Here is a 23404-nt window from a genome sequence, read left to right as displayed (position 1 = left end):
TCATGTTAATGTTTGCAGTACATTTCTGTTTGTTAAATTTTTTAAAAATAATTTTGGGGTTAAAATTAAGTGTAAATTAAAAAAACTTCTTAATGATTACACGGATAAATTCAATATCTGGTTTAATTTATCGCCCGTACTCGATTTACACACTAGATAATAATAATAATAACCGCAGGGCAGCTTGTGGCGAGCTGTTGGGGAGTAACGACCCCACGGACCCGAGTACTCCCGAGAGTCGGTCAGGGTCTCCGTCTCCGGCGTGTCTTCGTCGGTCGGAGTGGACCCCAAAGGGACCCGCAGGACTCTCAGCTCTGGCTTGCCTTCATTGGCCGTCCAGAGAGGAGTCGTTAGAGCTAAATGCTCCAGGGGTGGAAGTGAAAACTTGCATAAGACGCGAGTTGGCACAGTGGCTGTTATCAGCCACTGGGTAGAAAGCGGCGTACACCTCTCGACACCCCTGAGCCGCTCACACCGGTGTTGCTCCTGGTCGTCTTCACGACGGCATTTTCAGGGGCCCATCTAGTGGGCGGCGAGTCACCGCCTGCCTCGATAACTAGTGGAAACATTGTTATGGCAGGTGTCCGGACGTCTTTGCAATAACCCAGTCTCATTGTCCTCCCAAACTTCAATCCATAGACCGTTATACTGTTCACTTTACTACAATAGTCCCAATGCCTGTTGCGACCGGTTCATTGGTGTCTATTGTTGCGCCCGTGAACGGGTTCCAGCACGCGTTCTACATGACATTAAAGCTCTCCAAGAGGCCTCTAAGTGTTGGATCTATATCCCCATGCAAGCCTATCAAAAGACCGGGATTTATAGGCCCGTGAAATCCAAGGAGATACAATAATAATAAAACATACTTTATTGTGCACTACAAAGAAAAATACATGTTACAAACAAAAAAGGAACAACAGGCGGACTTATCGCTAAAAAGCGATCTCTTCCAGACAACCTAGAAATAAAGTTATTGGGCAGTGCAAAACCACATAAGTGTAAAGTTTATAAAATAAGTAAATAGAAACTACAAACAATGAGAAATAAACTACATAAACTACATATATTGTATAAGCACTACATAACAATAATACACTACATATACCTACACAAAATACATAAATACATAATGAGAAATCGAGCAAGAGAAAAATAACGATCAGGTAAGAAAAATATATGAGTGAAAGGAGCATGACTGTATATTTGAGTCTTCTGTAGAAAAACGTCAATGTTCAATTAATAAATATATCCTACCTTTTTTACTTGGTATGTAATTCACTTATGCAGGAAACAATCAAAACAGAAAACAAACATAACAGTTATCCAGCAAAATATATACAATTTAAAATCTTTTTAAATAGCAGGCAGCTATTATATATCCATAATGCAAAATTAATGACATCCCTATATCATAATTTGGTACAACACCTGATTATTAAAAACGTATTAGTGTTCAATCACAAACCAATGTTTAACACTGAACCAGGTAGTGATCTCAAAACGACCACATTGTTTTTTTTTTTGACAAGCAAAGTTAATACAAGGGAACTGAATGTCATTTGCGTATTCGCTCCGCGCATGACTGTAGCGCCACCCTAGTGTGGGTGTGTACATAGTGCTATTTGATAGTTGGGTGCAGCCAAATAGCCTCCTGGATTCTAGAAGCGAAGTTTTATTTTTGAATTTGGAACCATGGTCTTGTTTAGTGAAGGTTAAAAATAATGTTTGGAACTTGTCCTTTATAAAGGCCTCTGGGACTCGGGAGGATAGTGTGAGTTCAAAAACATAAACCTTTAGATGGTGATCTCATAGCGACCACATAGAATTTGTTTTTTTTTTTTTTTTGATGAGCAGAGGTAATAATAAAAATGTAAAGATTTTTAGTTACCTGCAGGCAAACTGTAAATACAGTTTTGCAGGATCTGTTTAGATTTAATTCTGAAGCAAAAATACATATCCAACCCCTACTTTTTTCTTGGAACTATGATGAGTCAGAGGATATTTTGAAATGGCTGTAGTAGACGACAATATTCAATTGCGTCTGCTCCCGAAAGATGAATAACTTGTACAGCAACTTATCTTTTCTTCTGTTTTCTCACAGGTTCCGTATTATTCACACGCACGTATTCATACATATTATACGCACATACATATTATACTCACATAAACACTTTATTTATTTATTAATTTTAAACTTTATTGCACATAAAAAAGAGTACAACAGGCGGACTTAATGCCAATAGGCATTCTCTACCAGTCAACCATAAGACAAAACAGAGAAACTTCAAGGTGGGTGCAGTGAGAATTAAACAAAAGAAACCGTAAATTTTAAGCGAAATAAAATTTCTAAATAAATACTATAGTATGTTTCATTATACCTTATCACTTACAACTTACTGAGACCTTTTTAACTGTCTTTGTACTTAGTTTGATAGTTAGTCATATAATAAAAAAAATCTTATATATAATTTAGCTTTAACAACAATGTATTCTGTTAAAACAAGAACCGCACCATTTCGATACTTCTCTGAGATTCCCACGTGACAGGCTGAGCCTAGTGTGGGGATCAATGTACTGCTGGTCTTGTAATGCCTAATTCTTGAAATAAATATATTCTTCTTCTTCTGTTATGTATACATATAGTCCTCCACATCGATGTCGATGACGGCGACCTCAGCAATCAAGGGTTTTTCCTCTTATGAGCTCTTATGTGGCTGGCCAGGCCAAACTTGCTCTTAAACACCCTTTAACAAAAAACATTTTTTTATGTTATGTAGTACCGTGAGTTAATCCACTGAAAACCAGTGCCAAGGATAGGCGCGGCTATGTGAGTAAGTATAAAAATCTTTTATATACTATAAACATTACCAGGTACATAAGTGTTTATGCGATAGGTGGTAGGTTTCATGTTTAACCATGGATGGTGTTTTACTGGTCGTATTATTAATGTCTTGTTCGTGATCATTAACTATCAAATTTAATCACTTTTACTGTGGTTTCATGATGTCAATGATAACAAGATGTAAACATGAGTAAGCCTTAAAACTTATTATTGTATGGCTAGCAGGGTAGTGGCCACCAAACTGCCAACGCTGCCAACTCCATAAATGAAGGGTTTTTGTTAAATGTGTCACCTATATTTCGACTCTTAGATATTTGTTATGTATATAAGTAAATATTTATTCACTGTACGTACAAAATTACATTCAAATGTATAATCGTCTAATTTCGACGACCGGTTTGGCCTAGTGGGTAGTGACCCTGCCTACGAAGCTAATGGTCCCGGGTTCAAATCCTGGTAAGGGCATGTATTTGTGTGATGAGCATGGATATTTGTTCCTGAGTCATGGGTGTTTTCTATGTATTTAAGTATTTATATATTATATATATCGTTGTCTAAGTACCCTCAACACAAGCCTTATTGAGCTTACTGTGGGACTTAGTCAATTTGTGTAATAATGTCCTATAATATTTATTTATTATAATATTTATTTATTTATTATTTATTAATCTTTAAGCAATTATAATTTATACAGTACAAGCCTTGCTCCGTTGGGGACTAGAGTATTTTTAAAACATGCTGGGTACGGTGAAAGGTGTCATCTCCATACAATTTACGATCTTAAAATGTCAAATCTTGCAAAATTGTATTGAGATTACATCTGTTTTTTTCTGATTACCCTTTCTGTTTGAAAAACACTATAAGTAACAGACGTCAGATGCCGAATGAAGTGACAACTTCACTTGACAAGTGTGTGTCATGGCCGCAATAAATCTATCATGGTAACTACGGAAGGTGGAGATAAAGGAACGAAATCTCCATGTACCAAAAAGTGTCATCAAAAAACTTTATATAGGTGGCGCTACATTACCTAGAGTACTTGAACAAAAAAATCATATCATAGACAGCGCAATTCACTCCGTCAATAACGCCTAGTTTCTTAGCTACTCTAGCGCTACATACGCTAGAGAGATTTGGAACTATTATTTATAGCTGACAGCTGGACACTTTTGCAACAGTTCTACCATAAGAGATGCCACTCCTCTTAATTCCACACTCCATAATGGTAACCATAAGGGCGTATTACACTATCCTGTAGATGTCGTTTTCGAATTTACGTGTTAAGGTATAGTAATAATACTAATATATCTTAAGACGATAATGTTATTGTATTAAAAAGGAATACCAAATGTTGTTTAGACCTGAAGTATTACCATTTCAAAACGAACATTTCTACCTCAAAATAGTTTTAATTCAATATTAATTAATGGGACTACTTTTTTAATAAGTCTGATTATTTAAACTAACCATTCAAATATTGTATTTCAAATTAGTAGTAATTTATTTTCTTACGTGCATTCGTCCGCCAATAATATTACGATTTATGGAACGTTTCAGTTTACTGGCAACACAGTGGTAGATTAGATGGAATTTAATTATGAATCAGGGTATCTGTTCAGGCGATAGGCCTGTGAAACGAGCCCCTTAAGAGCCTCTTAAAGCCCGGTAAAGATTTTAGAGCAAAAATGTAAAATTGATAGATTTAGTCGTTAAAATTGTTCACCTTTTGTAACGTAATATCTAAATAATAAGTATTGGTTTATATTAGCATGTCTTCTCATCTTGCCTTTAATACTTAATGATGTCGCAAGCGTGCGCCCCGGTAAGATGTGACGAGAAAGAATAATTTTTAAAATTCATCAAAAAATTATGGTAGTAAATTATACAAAATGATGTATAAGAACAGTTTCAGCAAATGTTATAGATTGTTTAAGTATCAACATTACGTTGAAAATAAATCGATTTTCAGAGAAATTGTCACTTGTTTTGAAGCACTCGTAATTTCTGGAGACAATTGATTTCGTCTAACTTTCATTTACACTACTTCAAATTAAAAATAACAAAAATGTAGTTTATTAAAGTTGAACTACAGGATATGTCTCATACAAAATTACCATTTTTAGCAGTCCAAAATTTATGAAATTTACAAATAAGAACTTTACAATCATTGCTGCGTGCTTTACGCGCGTTTACCTAAACGTCCATCAGAAAAAAAAACATTACTAATTTAGTGTCTGTTTTCAAAAAAATTATGTATTAAAATGAATAATAACAAGACGTGCTAAAAGAGACCAGTATATATTAATCAATATATTATATATAAGAGTAAAGTATTAGTATTATTAGTATTTAATTTGTAAATATTTGGTAATGATATCGGTCAATTATATTCAAGAACAAAGCCTGCACCTAACAAACGTCTCTTTTTGACCCAATGGTTGACTTAGAAGAGAATTCCTTAGGACATTAAGATCACTATTCGTACTTATTATTTTATGTGCAATAAAGTATAAATAAATAAAATGCGAGTATATAGAACAAATTAAATAAATAAATAATAAATAAATATTATAGGACATTATTACACAAATTGACTAAGTCCCACAGTAAGCTCAATAAGGCTTGTGTTGAGGGTACTTAGACAACGATATATATAATATATAAATATTTATAAATACTTAAATACATAGAAAACACCCATGACTCAGGAACAAATATCCATGCTCATCACACGAATAAATGCCCTTACCAGGATTTGAACCCGGGACCATCAGCTTCGTAGGCAGGGTCACTACCCACTAGGCCAAACTGGTCGTCAAAGTTCCAAAGTTTTTTTTATTATAGGGTTGAAGCGTTTTTGAGTTCTCTCAATTGGACGTTTTTGAGAGTTGCCTGTGTTTGGTTTTTATAATTTTGTATGTAGGTACTAATCACAGCAGTTAAGAAGTAACATTTCAACGGCCACACACGAATGACGATGATGTTACTATTATTATTCGGTACCTACGTAATTTGAATCCGGTCAAAGCTCTTATAATATTAGAGTACGTTTTATACAATTTTACCGAAAATAAAAGAACATACAATCAGTCATACGATTTAGTACCTTGTTCTGTAACATCAAAGTATAAAATAACTTTAATGGTCACAAAGGGTCACCGGTGACCGACCGATAAATGGTCCAAAAATAAATCCGTTCCAAAAATAACAAATAAACCAGTTCAGCCCTAAAGATCGGGATTTTTTGGGCAAGGTCCAGTATCGCTTGAGTTTGCATGGTGATACTTGTGTTTTGCAAATGTATTTATTAGTAGTGAACTCTTTATTCTACTAAAACATTATAAAAGTAGTCAAATGATGGAGACGCTTGAACGAGTTAGCTTTCTCGTCAATGGGAAGCCACAATCAGGTAATTGTTTGAACTAAGCGACCTGCTATGGAACTAAGGAACTAGTCAATTTATTTTAATAAATATTAGTTTGATTTGTAAAATGAAAGAAAAGTTTGCATAACAATCAATCAATCAAATCGTTTATTCCGAATAAAATGTGGTACATAAGTTATTTACATTAAACATAGGAAACAGTTAATAGTTAGGTACTCAAGAATTGGGGCTTGTGCGAACTAGAGATGAGTAGGGGGTAAATACTCGGTATTTACCCTTGAGTATTTACTCACTACCCATCTCTAGTTAGACCGACCAACAGGTCGGGTTTTAACAACAACATTGTTTTTAAAAAAATATTTATTTAATATTTAACTTGAGTCATTTTCTAATTGCGCAATGAGTTCGTCTAGTTATTTTTTCTAAGATCCCAGGGGTAGTGGAGCTGGAGGGTTTGGTAACTTTTTAGGATTCCGTACCCGAACCCGACAATTATATTTCAATTTAACGGCCTCCTTCTAGTGGTTGTTGTTGTGTTGGATTATTAACCTTAGATAATTGTTAACATTTTTAATCCTAGAGACTACTTATACATCTGTGTTATATTGTAGTAATTATTTATTTTATGGTTATTAAAATGCTTGAAGCCTACCTACAGAATCAATACATATATTTTTTTTATTTTCTATTAAGGTAATTTTTTATAACATTGTCCCATCAGTTTTATAATGTTTATTATTAATCTACGTAAGTCACTTCTTTTTTAAACATACTATATACTAAGTATACCTAATGTACGAAGTGATTTCCCGTCAAGTAAGCTGCCGAAATCAAGTTTCACTTATTAGCTAAGATACAATGTGTAGAATTAGAATAAAAACTTGATTTCGCCGTCATAAAAATAGTTCTAAATAGCCGGTTAGGAAAGGTCGCGGTAGCCGTTTAGTTTGAGCAGTTTTTGAGTTTTTGCAAAAAGCCTTCCCTTCTTAGTAATAGTGCGGCAAAGGTACTTGTTATACACAGGATACCACCTTATAGCCCCCGTTTAAGGCAGTGGGTAACTAGGAAACCCTACATTAAGCATGGCCCGACATGCTCTTGGCCGATCTTTTTAAAACTATTGACTTTTACACGACAGGCAACAATATTAAATTTGGTCGTATATAGGAAAGGGGGGTGAGGGGAACGGAACAGCATCGACTCATGGTCCCAAGCCTCAAGATCCTTCTGCGAACATCTGGCGGCAAGTTCCTGTGTTACCATCAAACGAAAGCTCTTAATTAGTACCTACCCGATCTATTTTCTGATACCAGTTGTACATACTCATCGCGACATACTGCTCCCATCTCGGCTCTCTTAACTCGTCTCGTCTCACACCTCTCCGATTGGATCGGAGTGGCGCCGAGACTCCTGGCGAGAGGCTCTCGACGAGTGTGCACAGCCCGCATAAGTATTCTTTACGTGATTACATCATTAGCCTTTGGCCGGACTTGCTCCGACCCCAGTAACAGAGCATCAGCAAGCACAACACACACTCGGACACAGCCTCACCAGCACGCCGCACACGCCAGCTAAACTAATACCGGTCGCCTTCACCGTGGCCCCGCTGAAATAGTATCACCAGGCTAGGGGTCGTGGGGTAGGGTAACGATGGGTAGCGAAGAGCTGGCCTACACCAGCAACACACACCGTCCTCCAAACGACGACGGCCAATTGACCTCCCCACCGATCGGTGGGGAGCGACCCGCCACAGTCGAAATGCGGAAGCGGCCACTCATACCTGCCTTCCAGGGAGGTATCGAATTACATCCATCCATCCATCATTAGCTTTTACCTGTTTCCAGTGGGATGCGAGACAAGTTCCGACCTGTCTCTGCTGGAGTACCTGCGCGTGCGCTGCGAGCTGCGTGGCACCAAGTACATGTGCCGTGAGGGCGGCTGCGGCGCATGCGTCGTTGCTGCTGCGAGACCCGGCGAGCCACCTCACGCTGTCAACTCCGTGAGTACCACCACTAAAACGCACTTCATTGAGGGTTGCGACCTCATTGACGTTGCATAATCTGCTGTCTGACGATGTTCCACCATATATTCCCGTATCGTCGTGAAGTGATCTCAGTTTAGTGTCCAGGGTTCTTGTGCTAATTTGACGGATAGGTTTTGTTTGGCTGCTACATTATTTATGATACTCTTGTGGTCTAATCGAGAGAGGCAGAGCGAAATGTCGCTCGGATCTGATGCAGCTGAAGTGGAAAGTATGACTTTCCTTACAATGACTTTCACCACTTAGTTGGTCGGCTGTGTGTTTTGTGCATTTCTTCAGAAACTTCCTGCCTTGCATAGCTAAACTGTGGAATGAACTGCCCCCGATGTTTCCGGACCGATACTTTTTTTTAAATTCTTTTATTAAGATACGATCTTCAAACCTTCAAGGAAAGAGCCTACCGGTCTGGCCTAGTGGGTAGTGACTCTGCCTATGAAGCTGAGGGTCCCTGGTTCAAATCCTGGTAAGAGCATATATTTGTGTGATGAACACGGATATTTGTTTCTGAGTCATACGTGTTTTCTATGTATTTAAGTATTTAAAAGTATATATTATATTTATCGTTGTCTAGGTACCTACAAAACAAGCCTTATTGAACTTACTGTGGGACTTAGTCAATTTGTGTAATAATGTCCTTTAATATTATATGTGTGTAGGTTTAGGTATAATTTTTAGATATAATTTTTAGGCTTAAGTACTAACCCTTTTGAAACTGTTTTTTTTTTCTAACAAAATGTATGTGTCACCGTTACATGAAATAAATGTTTTCAATTTCAATTCAATATTCATTTATTTATTGATAAGAGCGTACTCTCATCTTAAAAGGCCGGCGACGCATTTGTGTTGTAGGTGTCCATGGGCGACGGTACTTGCTTATCATAAGGCGATTCGGTTTTACTGCCTTTTGCCTCCTATAAAAAAATAAGAGCTCGTATGGTGCCTGGCTATACGACCATATGGGCACAAAAGGCTTTAAAGGATACTTTTCTTATTTTTTTGTTGACTGTAGTGGCCATATCGCAGGCACCATACAAGCTATAACCCTGTTACTATCTACCTAACACTGGCACCTTAATCTGATAGTGTAAGTATTCGTGATAATTTCTGTATATGTCGTTAATTTGCTTGAATATTGTGAGAAATGGTGCATCTAGATTGCCTAGATTTTATTTTAATTTATTATTTAAGACTAACCCCAATTAATTTTAAGATTTTGTTGTACTGTACTAACACTATATGGATCTCCCTAGATTCAATACAAATAAATAATTGAATTGATAAAAAAAAATATTATTTTTTAGTGTCTAGTAGCTGTGACATCATGTCAAGACTGGGAGATCACGACGATAGAGGGCGTGGGCAACCGTCTGAAGGGCTACCACCCCATACAGAAGACCCTCGCCAAGCTCAACGGCACGCAGTGCGGGTACTGCTCGCCTGGTTGGGTCATGGCCATGTATGGGTATTTAATATCAAAATGACATTAATAAATATGTATATGCCAATACTAAAGGCCCAGGTTGAGGGTGTGAGAACTTGCGTGCGAGTTTCGTTACAATTCGTCACCGAGTAGCTCAGAAATTCACCACGTAAAAGATGGCTAATGGGTGGAAAAACTTTAACAACACACACAACACAAGGAGTACCAACTGATAATACATGTTACATGCTCTTGAATCTATACGAGTATAACAAGGACTGATGCTTATATAATTATAGGTAACCGCAACGTGTCTCGCACCTTCGAATATTAGTGAACGTAATACGTAATGCAGGAATATTTGTCTTAGTATAAACTGAAATAAATTTATTTCATAGGTATATGAAAGTTAAACTGACCAATGCCAAAGATAAAGTAGAATATTATGAAGATATACAAAAATAAAATAAAAAATACGAAGGAAATATTTAGTCATTTAAGTCATTTAGTCATTTATTTATTGCAACCATAGTTTAGTACAGATCTTAATAACTAAGTACATTCAGAGTCATAGGGGCCCTGCAATGTCATACCTATTTTAATTTACAATTATCTCAATCGTTATTCGTGAATCTACTTATTTGGTACTTATTATGCATGCATATATTTTTATAATCCCATATCTAGTCTTAATTTATTCGACCCATGCCGCTGTGACCCAGGTGGCCAAGCGGTTTTCGGCATCTGCCGCGATTGCAGCATTGTCCAGTGCCCGATGCTGCAATCGCAGCAGAATAATCTACTTTAGCTTTGATAAACAAACCCGAACGTTTGTTGAAATGATCATTATGATCAACAATATGTCCCAGAAAAAAGAATAACAACGTATTTTAATTTGCATGCGAACGTTTTAATAACGGTGTTTGGGACCATGATGTTTAAAATTGGAAAAAAGGGCGTCTTATAAGTAGCCCCAAGGAGATTTATCAATTTATTAGGGAGTAAATAACTGACTAAGAGGTCACTCGCGGTCAGAGGTCAGGCTACAAGGTGACACTAATCTAATAAGGTTGCTTCTGTTATTGTCTGATAATAAACAGACTCACTTTTTATGTTGGTTATCATCCGATATTTCTCTGATTATAATAATATCTGACCGGGAAAATTATTATCTCATATTTCTCTCATTTTATCTGATTAGAAAATAGTGTGGGTTTATACAGAATACAGAGTAAGGAATTGGGCTAGTAAATGGGCAGTCAATGAATATAATTTTTGGTTAGAAATGTTAGAATTGTACTTATTCGGACACATACTTTTATAGGTATTTCGATTAACTTGTTTTTTTTTTCGTCTAGGATGTTTACTGCTGTTTACATTATATATTTGCCTACGTATAAGACACAAGAATATAATTCAACAGGGAAAACATTTTACAGATATTTTAGAGACGTACCCCTTATTCATTTTAGCAAACTTTTGTTCAATTTTAACTCTTTCTACTAAACATTTGTAGAAAAATTATGGATAGGGACAAAAAATTGTCCACGGTTTGTTAGAGTTAACAAACGTTTAATAAATAACGTCAATAGTCAGTAGAAGAAATGACTCGGCAGGTGACGTGTTCACATTTGTGTTCTGAACATTCATGTTTATAGAGAGCTAATTCTGTTGCTACTTACTTTTACAAAAATGAATTCTTACTTGATTTCTGTACAGTCTCTTGCAGAGCAATGAGAACCTTACCATGCTGGAGATAGAGAAGTCATTCGGGAGCAACGTGTGTCGCTGCACAGGCTACCGACCCATCTTGGATGCCTTCAAAAAATTCGCCTCCGACGCTCCGAAATCAGACATAATGGACATAGAGGACCTTAAAATTTGCAAAAAAACTGGGAAACACTGTCGAAAAGGCAATGAAAGTGACTGGTGTTTAGTGGAGGAACATGATGTTAAAGCAACGGAGAATATAGAGATACAGCTGAGTGATGGAAGGTACTTTACTAAGGTGCATAGTGTTAGTGATATATTTGCAGTGTTGAAGAAGAAAGGAGATGGAAGTTATATGCTTGTTGCTGGAAACACAGCTAAAGGTATGTAGTAGTAAAACACACATCATTTGTACAAAGGCGAACTTATCCCTTTCAGGGATCTTTTCCAGTAAACCTTTGAGCAATTGAGGAAGACTTGGAGAACGGCAGACATCAAAACTGTACTAAAAGGCATAAAAGATGTATACTAGTCAAATAAATCTTGATAAATAAATAAACTATAGAATTATAACGAACTTCTAGTGTAGGTAATAGGTATCACAAATTATTTATGGAATATCGCACTGAAATCGGTTCTTTTTTTTTAGCTACAATGCACATAGATTAACGCATGTTAAACTTATAAGATCAATCTTTTTGCGTTGTACGTTAAAATCAATGACGGATTAAACTTTATTGTAACGAAATACATGATCTTATTTGATATAATATACGTATGAGTTAATTTATGGATGATCATTTGTTACCTCGGAATAAGAGTACTGAGGCTTTTCATATTTATTTAATTTTGCAGGAGCTTATCCCATAGACAAATACCCCAAAGTCCTCATTGACATCACCAGCGTCGAGGAGCTGAAAGGCTACAGTTTCGACCAGAACTTGGTCCTCGGAGCCGGAACCACTCTATCTGAGATGATGAAGACCTTTAAAACCGTGTCGTCCTCGGAAGACAGCTTCTGGTATTTGGAGAAATTGAGGGAGCATTTGGATTTAGTGGCTCATATTCCTGTTAGAAATGTAAGTCAAATATATGTAATATATATAACAATGCTCAAATTCAATGAATAAGTAAGTAATTTAATACAAAAGCGAAAATGGCGTGCCTTTTATTCGAAAGAGTTTTTCAAAAGAGGAGTGTACTGGTTTTTAAAGGGACGACAACGCGCATTTAACACCCCTAGAGTTGTAGTCATCCATAGGAAACTACGACCGCTTACCATCAGACGGACCGTATGCTTGTTTGCTACCGACGTGGAATATAAAACAATAAATAATCTTAGTCACAATAATTTCCAAGCTAGACGATAACGTAGACCATCGCTTACGCTACGGTCAATAATTGATGAAAGGAAACGAAATCTACCTATATTTTTAGCTGAAGATAGTTTGAGGATACGATTGACAATTTCCAAGCTAATTAATATATTTTTAGGAATCTAATACCTGGCTTAGTCGAATTCTTACTGTTTACTATATTTTTTCAGTTGGGATCGATAGCTGGTAACCTGATGGTCAAACATAAGCACAACGATTTCCCGTCAGATGTTTTCCTTTTATTGGAGACTGTTGGAGCATACTTAACTATTCGTAAGGTTTTTTTTGCTAGCCTACTTTTGTGTCCCACAGCTGGTCAAAAGCCTCCCCTTGTTTTCTCCACTCGACCCTGTCATTGGCATTGAAATTCTATTTTACCAACTAAAATGTTTAACTGTCACTTGTTTTTGATTATATGCTATTCTTTGTTTTATACGAATGTCATTTAATTTCAGAACAAGCTGATGGGCGACTAACAAAAGTGACACCTCAGGAATTCCTCAAAGTGGATATGAAGGGAAAAGTTATAGTAAACGTCCTTCTTCCTCCCCTTGGGAAGAATTACAAACTGGCAACGTTTAAAGTACGAAAGTCAGGCTTATTTTAAATCTTAAGGACTAGTAGGTTGAAATATTTAATCATCATAAAATATTAAGTATAATTATTATACTAAAAGAAACATAAAATAAAGTAAAAAGAACTTTTTATTTTCAATCGCTCGATATAAGTATACTCAACACTCATCTGCTGGATAGTGTGTCTCAAATTCTTGAATGAAAATACCAACTAATTGGTCCCACACATCTTTCAGCACAGATTTTGGCTTCAACAAGACGAAGGAAGATCATGGGTAGGGCGATCTCAATAGGTACACTCTAAAGAAGCTCTGAAGCATTCCATAAGCTGTACCCTAATAAAGTATTTTATTTCATGTATCAGAATTTATTTTTCAGTGTTTTAAGGTGAAAATTGTTTTCCTTAGCAATTTTTTGGTTCTAAGTCACAGAAAAAGGAAATCCTAGACCTGCAAATCTTCAGGAAATTCGGGTTTGCAGGGGACGGTAAAGAAATTTGTGGAATACTCCTTATTCTTTTTTTCTCTACTTTCAGATCATGCCGCGTGCCCAAAACGCACACGCGATGGTCAACGCTGGCTTCTTATACAATCTAGACGAATCCAGCACTGTTAAAGAAGCTAGAATAGTCTACGGAAACATCAACCCACGCTTCGTGCATGCTAAAGAAACGGAGAAGTTCTTGGTCGGGAAGAAACTGTTCACTAATGAGACGCTACAGGGCGCTGTCAAGGTGTTAGAGAAAGAGTTGGTGGCGGAGGAGCACCCCCCGGAGCCGTCGGCTGAATATAGGAAGAATTTGGCTATAAATTTATTTTACAAAGTAAATAAGAACTTCATTAATTTATATTTCAAATATTCACTGAATTGGTTACTAACGAGTTTTTTTTTACTTCAAATGTGGACTCGGCTTAAAACAAAATAGCACATTCCACTCTTCTTAACTATTCTGCGGCACATTTATAAGTACCTATATAATCTTAATAATCCAAGTCCCAGGATCTTAATGACGTGGTCGAATCCTAGCTACAACTTTTATGGGACTCACTAGCAGTTACAGCCTGAAATTGAAGAAACACAAGATCTTTTGATTTGCTAAGATATGAAAATATTGTTTTAATCCTACAAGTACAGTCAGTCAACTACAGTTCACTTGAAAGCTGCGAGTATTCGCAAAATGAGGGAGGGTTCATTCCTAATCCCGGACGTCGATTGTTAGCCCTCTCTTCACTTTACTATTATTATTGAAGGATTTTTCATGAATCTTTCTGTTCCTAGGGTCTACTCTCCCTGTGCCCGCCCTGGCAGGTGGACACTCGCTACGCCTCTGGAGCGAACACTTTGAGCAAGACTCGTCCCGTCTCCAGTGGGAAGCAAGACTTCGTCACCAACCCTAAGCTCTATCCGATCAACAAGCCTATTGAGAAGGTTGAAGCGTTGGTAAGATTTAATCAGAATCAGAAATCATTTATTTTCAGACTCTGCATGTCAGTGTAAAATGCTACAATATCACAATAAGTTCAAGCTAGTGTCACAATGAACCATTAACGAGCGTCCATTTGATTTATTAATATATATTATAAGTTGTTATATGAATCATTTGATTCGCTATACCACCCGCTTTTCAGTAAAGGAAAACATTGTGAGGAAACCGGGACTAATCCCATTAACGCCTGGTTTGTGTTGGAAGGTCAGATGGCAGTCACTTTCGTAAAACTAGAGCCTATGTAAATTCTCCCATGAGCCGTGGCAAAAAACGAGGAAGCTACAGCAAATCATCATCATCATCTTTCTCGAGTACATCAGGAAACTATGCTGATACGCTGACCGAGAAATATGTAGATGTAGTTCTAAAGGAGAAAATTAATACAGCATCTGTTTACGAGATAATATTCTAAACGCTGAGCAGATGTAGCGGGAAGTTTTTAGGCTGAGAATATATTGTATTATTATAACAGATGTCTGTATTTAGATCCAGTGTGCAGGTGAGGCACCGTACTCGGAAGATCTGCCGAGCTTGCCACACGAGGTGTTCGGCGCTTTTGTCCTCGCGACTGTGCCGATCGGTGACCTCGACAGTATTGACCCCAGCGAGGCTCTCGTGAGTTTCTTTTTTTTTTTCATTCTTTGCATCATTTTATTTATTTTCCTTTTCCGCTCCATTATCATTACTTAAACCATTTTTCATCCGATATTTAAGCCATCCAGAATCCGGATCATAATCCTATTCAATGTACATCCTCAATAAAAATCGTACAAATACAGTTTTCATAAAGTCAACCCTCAAAATAGTAAATGTAAAATTAACTCACAATTTCAGCGGCATCCAGGCGTCGTCGCATTTTACTCAGCCAAAGACATTCCCGGAACAAACACCTTTACGTCCGGCGATACTGCTTTCTTTCTCAAACAAGAAGAAGTATTTTGCTCCGGTGCTGTCCGATACAACGGACAACCTGTCGGAGTTATCGTAGCTGAAACTAGAGCCATTGCTGAATACGCTACAAAACTAGTCCACGTGAAATACAAAGGTGTTTCTAAACCAGTAATTGATATAAATGAGGCAATTAAGTATCCCGCAAGAGTAAGAAAGGCCGGTGAAAAAGACGGTGGTGGTGAAGAGAAAGGAGTGTTGTTTAATATAATAAGAGGGAAGCAGACAATATATCAGCAGTCGCACTTCTGTATGGAGACATTGGTGAGCGTAGCAAAGCCAACGGAGGAAGGTTTAGAGTTGTATTGCACAACGCAGCACATGGATGGAACGCAGATTGTGATATCACGGGCCCTTAATATACCTGAACACAAGTAAGTATCCACTTAGAACTATTTTTGCAGTTACATACTAAACTACTCTCATATCTATTTCCGTCATATATTATATGACGGAAATAGATATGAGAGTAGTTTAGTGAAAGTTTCGAACAGGTCTTATGTTAATACTGACACACTAATGAGTTTCATGCAGGAGAAATTTGAAATACAATATCGCATAAAATGCAGAAAATCCTTACATACAAACTAAAATCTAACACAAAATCACATGTAAATCCTAAAAAACTAATCATAATCTAACATAGTGTTGTCCGAGGCATTGGCTGCATTACCTCTTTGTACGGTTAAGTTCAGTCTCCGTGCAAAAAACGCCCTTGCCCGGAGGTCGCCAGACACACCAATAAGTTTTTGCGGTTCTTTTACTAGATTTTTGGTGTCTGACGACCAAAGCCCAAATATCTCAACCGCATTGCAATTGCATATCTTATATTCATATACTCTCTAGTACTTAAAATAACTAGTTATAAGCCAACTTATATCATCAAAGAGACCCATCTCTTTGATGATCTGAGGATGTTTATAATATACGTACAAGCTTTTCTCTTATCAATGAAGTTGTCTCTTTCTTTCTTCTCTCTGTCTCCCTATTTCTCTGATGTGCCTTTCCTCTCTTTAATTTAACTACAGCTGAGGATGATGTATCTTTATCCCTAGGATAGACATCCACGTACGTCGACTAGGAGGAGCGTACGGTCTGAAGATCTCCCGTGGCTCAATGATAGCGGTGGCGAGCGCGTTGGTAGCATATAAGCTGAACCGACCATGCCGAATCATACTGCCGCTTACTACTCTGTCCAAGGCTGTTGGCAAGCGGTTTCCTTGCACTACGGAGTATGAGGTTTGAAGTTGAAACTGAGCCAATATATTAATTGTACTTCATTGCTTTTCTTTGTGATCATATCTGTAAAAATTTAACGGGCATTTAAATGTGGCAACATATAGATCGTTATACCCACTTTCTCACGCTTTTCAAACAAGAAGTGTAGTGATTTCATGTGAATAGCGTAACGAGACCATTTTATCACTTAATCAAGTTGAATATTTGGCTCTCTTATGATCTAAATGAGTTATCCTCTTTATTGGCATGAAAATATGTACTTAAAAATAAAATAAAATAAGCAGTTTAGCTGTATTCATAACTTTCTTCAGGTTGGAGTAGATTTTTTGGGAAAGGTTCGTATCGGAAAAGAGAAATTGTATACAGACAATGGCTACATTGTCAATGAGCCATTGTATTTAGCAATTATAGAAAACTCCCAGAATTGCTACGAGAAGTTGCGTTGGCTCTTTACTGTGTATAATGTAACTACGGATACTGCTAGCAATACTTGGTGCCGATCTCCAGGTTTGTATAACTGTATCATCCACACTGTTAACTGACAATTCTTAAATAAGTGAAATTAGTAAACCTTATTGCAAATAAGATCCATGAGTGGTCAGTTATCAGCATTATAATCAGCCTATTTTGGATCTGGAGTTCTCACCAAGTATATAAAGACAATGTTGAAAGTCAAGTTATGAGGAAAGGCATTTAAATAAATAATCAGCATACAATCTCATAGCAATTCTGTTACATGTCATCAAATATCCAGAGTCGCAGAAACAGTAAGATGAAGTTTAGGTATGGTCTAGAGATGAGGCAAGATAAGTGATACCAAAGAAACAAGAACATTAAGCCTCATATTGACTGGAATTTTGGATATACCCGATACTTAACTACTGTCTCATGATAATTAACTAAAGTATAATTTTGATTTTAGGTTGGAGTAGATCTATTTGGAAAAGTGCGATATGGGAAAGAAAATCTTTACATGGATAATGGATATGTTGTCGATGAGCCGCTATACATCTGGACGTTAGAAGTTTATCAGAATTGCTATGAGAAGTTGCGATGGCTTTACAGAGTATACGACGTTACTACAGACACTGCTAGTAATACTTGGTGCAGATCTCCAGGTTTGTAGTAATGTACTTCTATAGTATAATGGATATACCTCTCGCTTCGAATGATCGTCCCTATGGCCGGAATTAGACTATCATAGAAATGATCATGAAATGATCATATATAAGGGGACCTATCTGACGGTAATAATACATTTCTGATCATATACGTCGATTTTGTTAAATTACACCATCGTAGGTTTGTAATTTTTCAATGACTTTTATAATATATCGATGATCACATTTCTATGATAATGAATAATTTATGATATTTTATTCGAGATGACGTTTTATTCGAAATGAAGTGTCAGTTGCAAACAGTTTTGACACATCTCGCATGTTACTTGATATCGAACGATATGGCAATCACCCCCCAACGTTAGTTTATCTCTGAATTTAAAAAAACTACGGATGCGTGACATGCGTCAAAAAGTTTTCATTTACCGCCATTTGAAATTTAGTTTATGATAATAAATAATAATAATAAATATTATAGGACATTATTACACAAATTGACTAAGTCCCTCAGTAAGCTCAATAAGGCTTGTGTTGAGGGTACTTAGACAACGATATATATAATATATAAATACTTAAATACATAGAAAACACCCATGACTCAGGAACAAATATCCATGCTCATCACACGAATAAATGCCCTTACCAGGATTTGAACCCGGGACCATCGGCTTCATAGGCAGGGTAGGCAGGGCCCACGAGGCCAGACCGGTCGTCAAAGGCCAGACCGGTTGCCGGTATATTTCAATTACTTTGTTTTTTTGAAGCTTATGATATGGAGTAGATAATGCAGGTGTATGTAACTGTACATAATTAGGCATTAAAACACTCGTATGATCCTTTTATGAATTTCATTTCATTCGTTTTATAAACCTAGACTCGTATTTTAATTAATGCCTTTCATATATATAAGTACAATACAAATACGGTAATAATATATTTATTTACATACATTTAAGTAATACAAATACGGTAATAATATATTTATTTAATTATTATTCGAATTAAGCGAAAAAAAACACTGAGGGAAATACCATAAGAACAATCATTCGACCGGAGAAGTGTAGTATTCTGTAGTCTCCTATATATGAATATAAATTGATTCACAGTGGTTTCGGAACTACAATGAAAAATGTAGCGAAATGTATTTAATGATTTAAAAAAAGGTGGTTTCATTGTTTTGCCACAGAAATTAGAATGCCTCTCTGAAATTAACTTTAGGTTAACTAACTTTTGAATTTTCATAAAGAGTAGCTGATTTGACTTAGATACTTACTTTATTTGTTTTTAGGTACTCTGGAAGCGATAGCTAATATGGAATTCATCATGGAGCGCATATCGTACGAATTGTCGATCGATCCACTTACAGTCAGATTGCGAAATCTGGATCTAGCCGCCATTGAACTCAGATTTATGGTGGAGAGAGTTAAAAAAGAAGGACAATACACAGAACGGAGAGAGGCTGTCGATAAATTCAATAGTGAAAACAGATGGAAAAAACGGGGCTTAAGGTTTTCTCTATTACGTTGGCAGGGCCTTGGTAACCAGATCCTAGACGTAAACATGTCGGTGTATTACGACGATGGGACTGTCTCTATAACCCACGGCGGCATCGAGATGGGCCAGGGATTGAATACCAAAGCTGTTCAAATCGCTGCACATTTTCTTGGAATACCTGTGGAAAAGATCCAGATTAAATCGAATAATACTATTTTGGCTCCTAATGGTCTTATATCAGGGAATAGTACAACTTCTATGGCTGTTGGTATGGGAGTTCAGAGATGCTGTGAGAAGTTATTGGCACGATTGACACCTTTGAGACTTTCACTGTTAAATCCTAGTTGGGAGATATTGACACGAGCGGCGTATACAGCCCAAATTGATTTACAGACTCATGGTTTTGTTTCTCTAAAGGACTTGCTGAAATCTGACGTGTTGGGTGTGACATTAGCCGAAGTGGAAATAGATGTTCTAACTGGAGAGTGGGAGCTATTAAGGGTAGACATACTTGAGGATGCTGGCATCAGTATTAGCCCGAATGTGGACATCGGACAGGTAAGCAGAATGACTAAGTACTGAAATAGATGTCGTATACTAAAGAAAAAGTGACCAAGCCTCTCTCTCAAGACTCTCAAGTGACTGAGGCCGGATTTATTCTTGTCGGTGGAGTATCTTCCAGTTTTTCCTATTTTCCGCCAGCTCTTTGACTTTTTGAGACGCCACGACCCCTGCCTCTCTGTCACTTGATCTAAGTAATTGCGTCTGGGTTTTCCTTTGCCTCGCTCGCGTTGCGTCTTATCCAGCCCTCCAATATTTTTTCCGCTTCTATTATCAATAATGTTCAGAATATGTGGCACCAGATCATGGTGGCACCTGTCCTAATTCTTACAATCTTTTAGAGTGAAGATTCAGATTCAAAACATGCTTTATTAGAGCAGGCCTAGCTCTATCGAATGAAGTAACGAGCTCTTTGATAGACCAGGCACCTTTGGAGATAGGCACTGTAATATATTATAATATTTTTATTGCGCAAGATTCTGAAAAAAAATTGAGCAATTAAAACTTTCTGTTCGATAAGTTCGATTACTCAATATTGGTCTATTATTGCAGGTAGAAGGTGCTTTCATCATGGGTCTCGGTTATTGGACTACAGAAGAAATAGTATATGACCACAACACCGGCGACGTGCTAACGGACCGCACCTGGAACTACCACGTGCCGCAAGCCCGGGACATTCCGCAGGATTTCCGCGTCTATTTTAAGGACAAATCTATACCAGACCTCAGAGTTCTTGGAGCCAAAGGTAAAGACTAATTACCACATAGGTAAATCTAGGAGATAATATGAGGCCCTTTTAGAAATTATTTTGGGCTAGAACATTTCAAAGTTATCTAGAAAGACAATACATAATACTTTATAATAATATTAATAATACATAGCACAGCCGACTCGGAAAGAATAGGTTTTTCAATTTCGACCTGTGTCTGTGTATGATATTTATTTCAGAAATCCTATTTGTCATCAAAGATATCTAAGTTAATATTGGCAAACTTTTACAGACTATTATGGTAAGGTCAATGTCGTAAAGGTCGTCTGCAAGCTCTTTCGTCGCTTTTAACTCTTGCGTTCGTACATACTCCACTCACAGAAGGTCGGTAGAGCAGAAGGAGTGAATTTCTTCCAGACTATTTTTGAGTGACGTACGTATACAAAAACGATAGTGCATGCCATACGACGATCTTTCCTTTCAAGTAACAAATTTTATATGCCGGTCTTCTTCACTTTGGCCTTAAGGATACTCGTACTTTACAAGCTCAAAAACTGGTGTTCCAGCGATCGGTGAACCTCCAATCTGCATGGCAGTGGCGGTCCCGTTCGCGATGCGTGAAGCTATTGTCGCAGCCAGGAGTGATGCCGGGATATCTTCCAAAGATTGGTTCCCGATAGGTAAATACAAAATTATTTGTCTATGCTATGGCGTATGGCTCCTAATCTGTATGGGGGTGGCAGTCCCATTCACGCTGTAAGAAGCTGTCGTCGCAGCCAGGATCGATGCCGAGATATCTTCTTAAGAGTGGTGCCCGATAGGTAAGTACAATATGATAGATGTTTGCCATGGCGTTTGAGCCCCCAATCTGCATGGCAGTGGCGATTCCGTTCCCGCTGCGTGAAGCCATCGTCGCCGCCAGGAGCGACGCTGTGATATCTTCTAACTAAAGAGTGGTTTCCGATAAGTAAGACATGCAGCTATCTGCAACAAATTTTAAGGAATCCGAAATGAAACTCGCATACGCCTCCTCGCAACCTCTACTACTAATTAATTAACGAGTATTGTAGCTGATTTGGACACATCAAAAAAAATGAGCATACATTTATAATATCTTCTTTATCATATTTATAAATAACAAAATAGATACTAATGTGTTTTGCACCTAATGAAAGTTTTCTTTTTTTTTACATACCACGACGGTGACAAACAAGCATACATATAAGCGTACAATATAGTATTATTAATAAAATGTTATTTTTACAGATGGCCCGTATACTAGGGAAGCTATACAAATGCATACAGCAACGAAACATAGTGACTTCAAATTTCAGTAAACACCGCACCCCATGGTTTACTTATGCATTCATGAATTCTGTATTATGTATATAACATACAATATAAACATTTTAATGTTAATGAAAAAGAAGTGTTCTTTATTTTGTAACATCTTACGGCATCAAAACATAAAATTACTTTTATACTACGTCGTTGGCAAACAAGCATACGGCCCGCCTGATGGTAAGCAGTCTCCGTAGCCTATGTACACCTGCAACTCCAGAGGAGTTACATGCGCGTTGCCGAACCTAACCCCCTCCCCCCCCCCTCGTCGAGCTCTGGCAACCTTACTCACCGGCAGGAACACAACACTATGAGTAGGGTCTAGTGTTTTTTAAATTTTTACTCATTTAAACTTACTTAAGTACGTGTGTGTAATATTATGGTACCGTAAAAAAAATTAAGAAAAAAGTTAAAATTATTGAATTAAAAGTTATTAGTTATTAGGTACTTCATTACGTATTTAAATACCTACGTATTCAATGCTTCGTGAATGTAATTGTATCCCAAAACAAATAATAAATTCCCAAAATATAACCCTTAATCGCCTCCAATCTTGGGAAAGTTTGGGAACCGTATTCACTTAACATACTAATCACAATAAATATAAAACTAGTTTCGCAACCGCATATCTCGTGTCACTGCATCATTTGAAAAGCGATCTTGTGTAATAGACTTAATGTTCATTTTAGCGAAGTGGTTGAATATGTGATAGGGTTTGGTGAAGGTCGGTTAATCAGTATGGTAATGCGACAAGATGGGTTTCGTGGGTGACTGGGAGACAAAATTGGTGACACACGGTGGAATTGGATGTCCGACAATGTATGTAAAATACAGTCAATATCGATAGTAGCGGTTTTGACTCCGTTTAGGCCGAAGCCAAAACTTTTATTGACGTGTTAAAATCGTTGAAAAATAATGTTAGTGGCATTTTTTGAGACATGTGAAAAAACACGTAATAATTCGTAAAAGTGGCATAAAAAACCGGTCCAGTGATAATAACTCTTCTATTTTATTTAAGAGAGACTAGTTAATTAGAATTCACTCATAATTGTAGATCACTATCCAAAAGCGATTAAAAAAAATCAAGACAAAAAAAAATTGAAGCGGAACATTTTTGGTCTTTCTAAGGAGGATTGGCCGACTTAGACAACCTGCC

The 23404-nt window shown here is 37.1% G+C and overlaps 1 protein-coding gene across 1 annotated transcript; it reads left to right on the top strand.

The window, feature by feature from the left end:
* The first annotated feature begins 7958 nt into the window (after positions 1-7958).
* LOC133525479 (uncharacterized) lies at positions 7959-22336 on the top strand. Its single transcript, XM_061861732.1, has 16 exons — positions 7959-8226; positions 9570-9730; positions 11408-11781; positions 12254-12477; positions 12945-13047; positions 13230-13357; positions 13885-14172; positions 14628-14789; positions 15322-15450; positions 15670-16157; positions 16839-17022; positions 17945-18140; positions 19432-20195; positions 20751-20943; positions 21474-21587; positions 22174-22336. Exons 1-16 carry the CDS (start codon positions 8149-8151, stop codon positions 22242-22244), a joined length of 3657 nt encoding a protein of 1218 aa, XP_061717716.1. The 5' UTR covers positions 7959-8148; the 3' UTR covers positions 22245-22336.
* Positions 22337-23404: the final 1068 nt, after the last annotated feature.

Source organism: Cydia pomonella, chromosome 15 (genome assembly GCF_033807575.1).
Source record: "Cydia pomonella isolate Wapato2018A chromosome 15, ilCydPomo1, whole genome shotgun sequence".
Classification (NCBI taxonomy): Eukaryota; Metazoa; Arthropoda; class Insecta; order Lepidoptera; family Tortricidae; genus Cydia; species Cydia pomonella.
This window is presented reverse-complemented; position numbering and strand designations above follow the sequence as displayed.

Coding starts and splice junctions, on each gene's coding strand:
- LOC133525479 (XM_061861732.1), top strand. CDS start 8,149: ATGTGCCGTGAGGGCGGCTGCGGCGCATGCGTCGTTGCTGCTGCGAGA. Junction 13,048..13,229: donor TGGAGCATACTTAACTATTC/GTAAGGTTTTTT, acceptor ATTTAATTTCAG/AACAAGCTGATGGGCGACTA. Junction 17,023..17,944: donor CTTGCACTACGGAGTATGAG/GTTTGAAGTTGA, acceptor TTTTGATTTTAG/GTTGGAGTAGATCTATTTGG.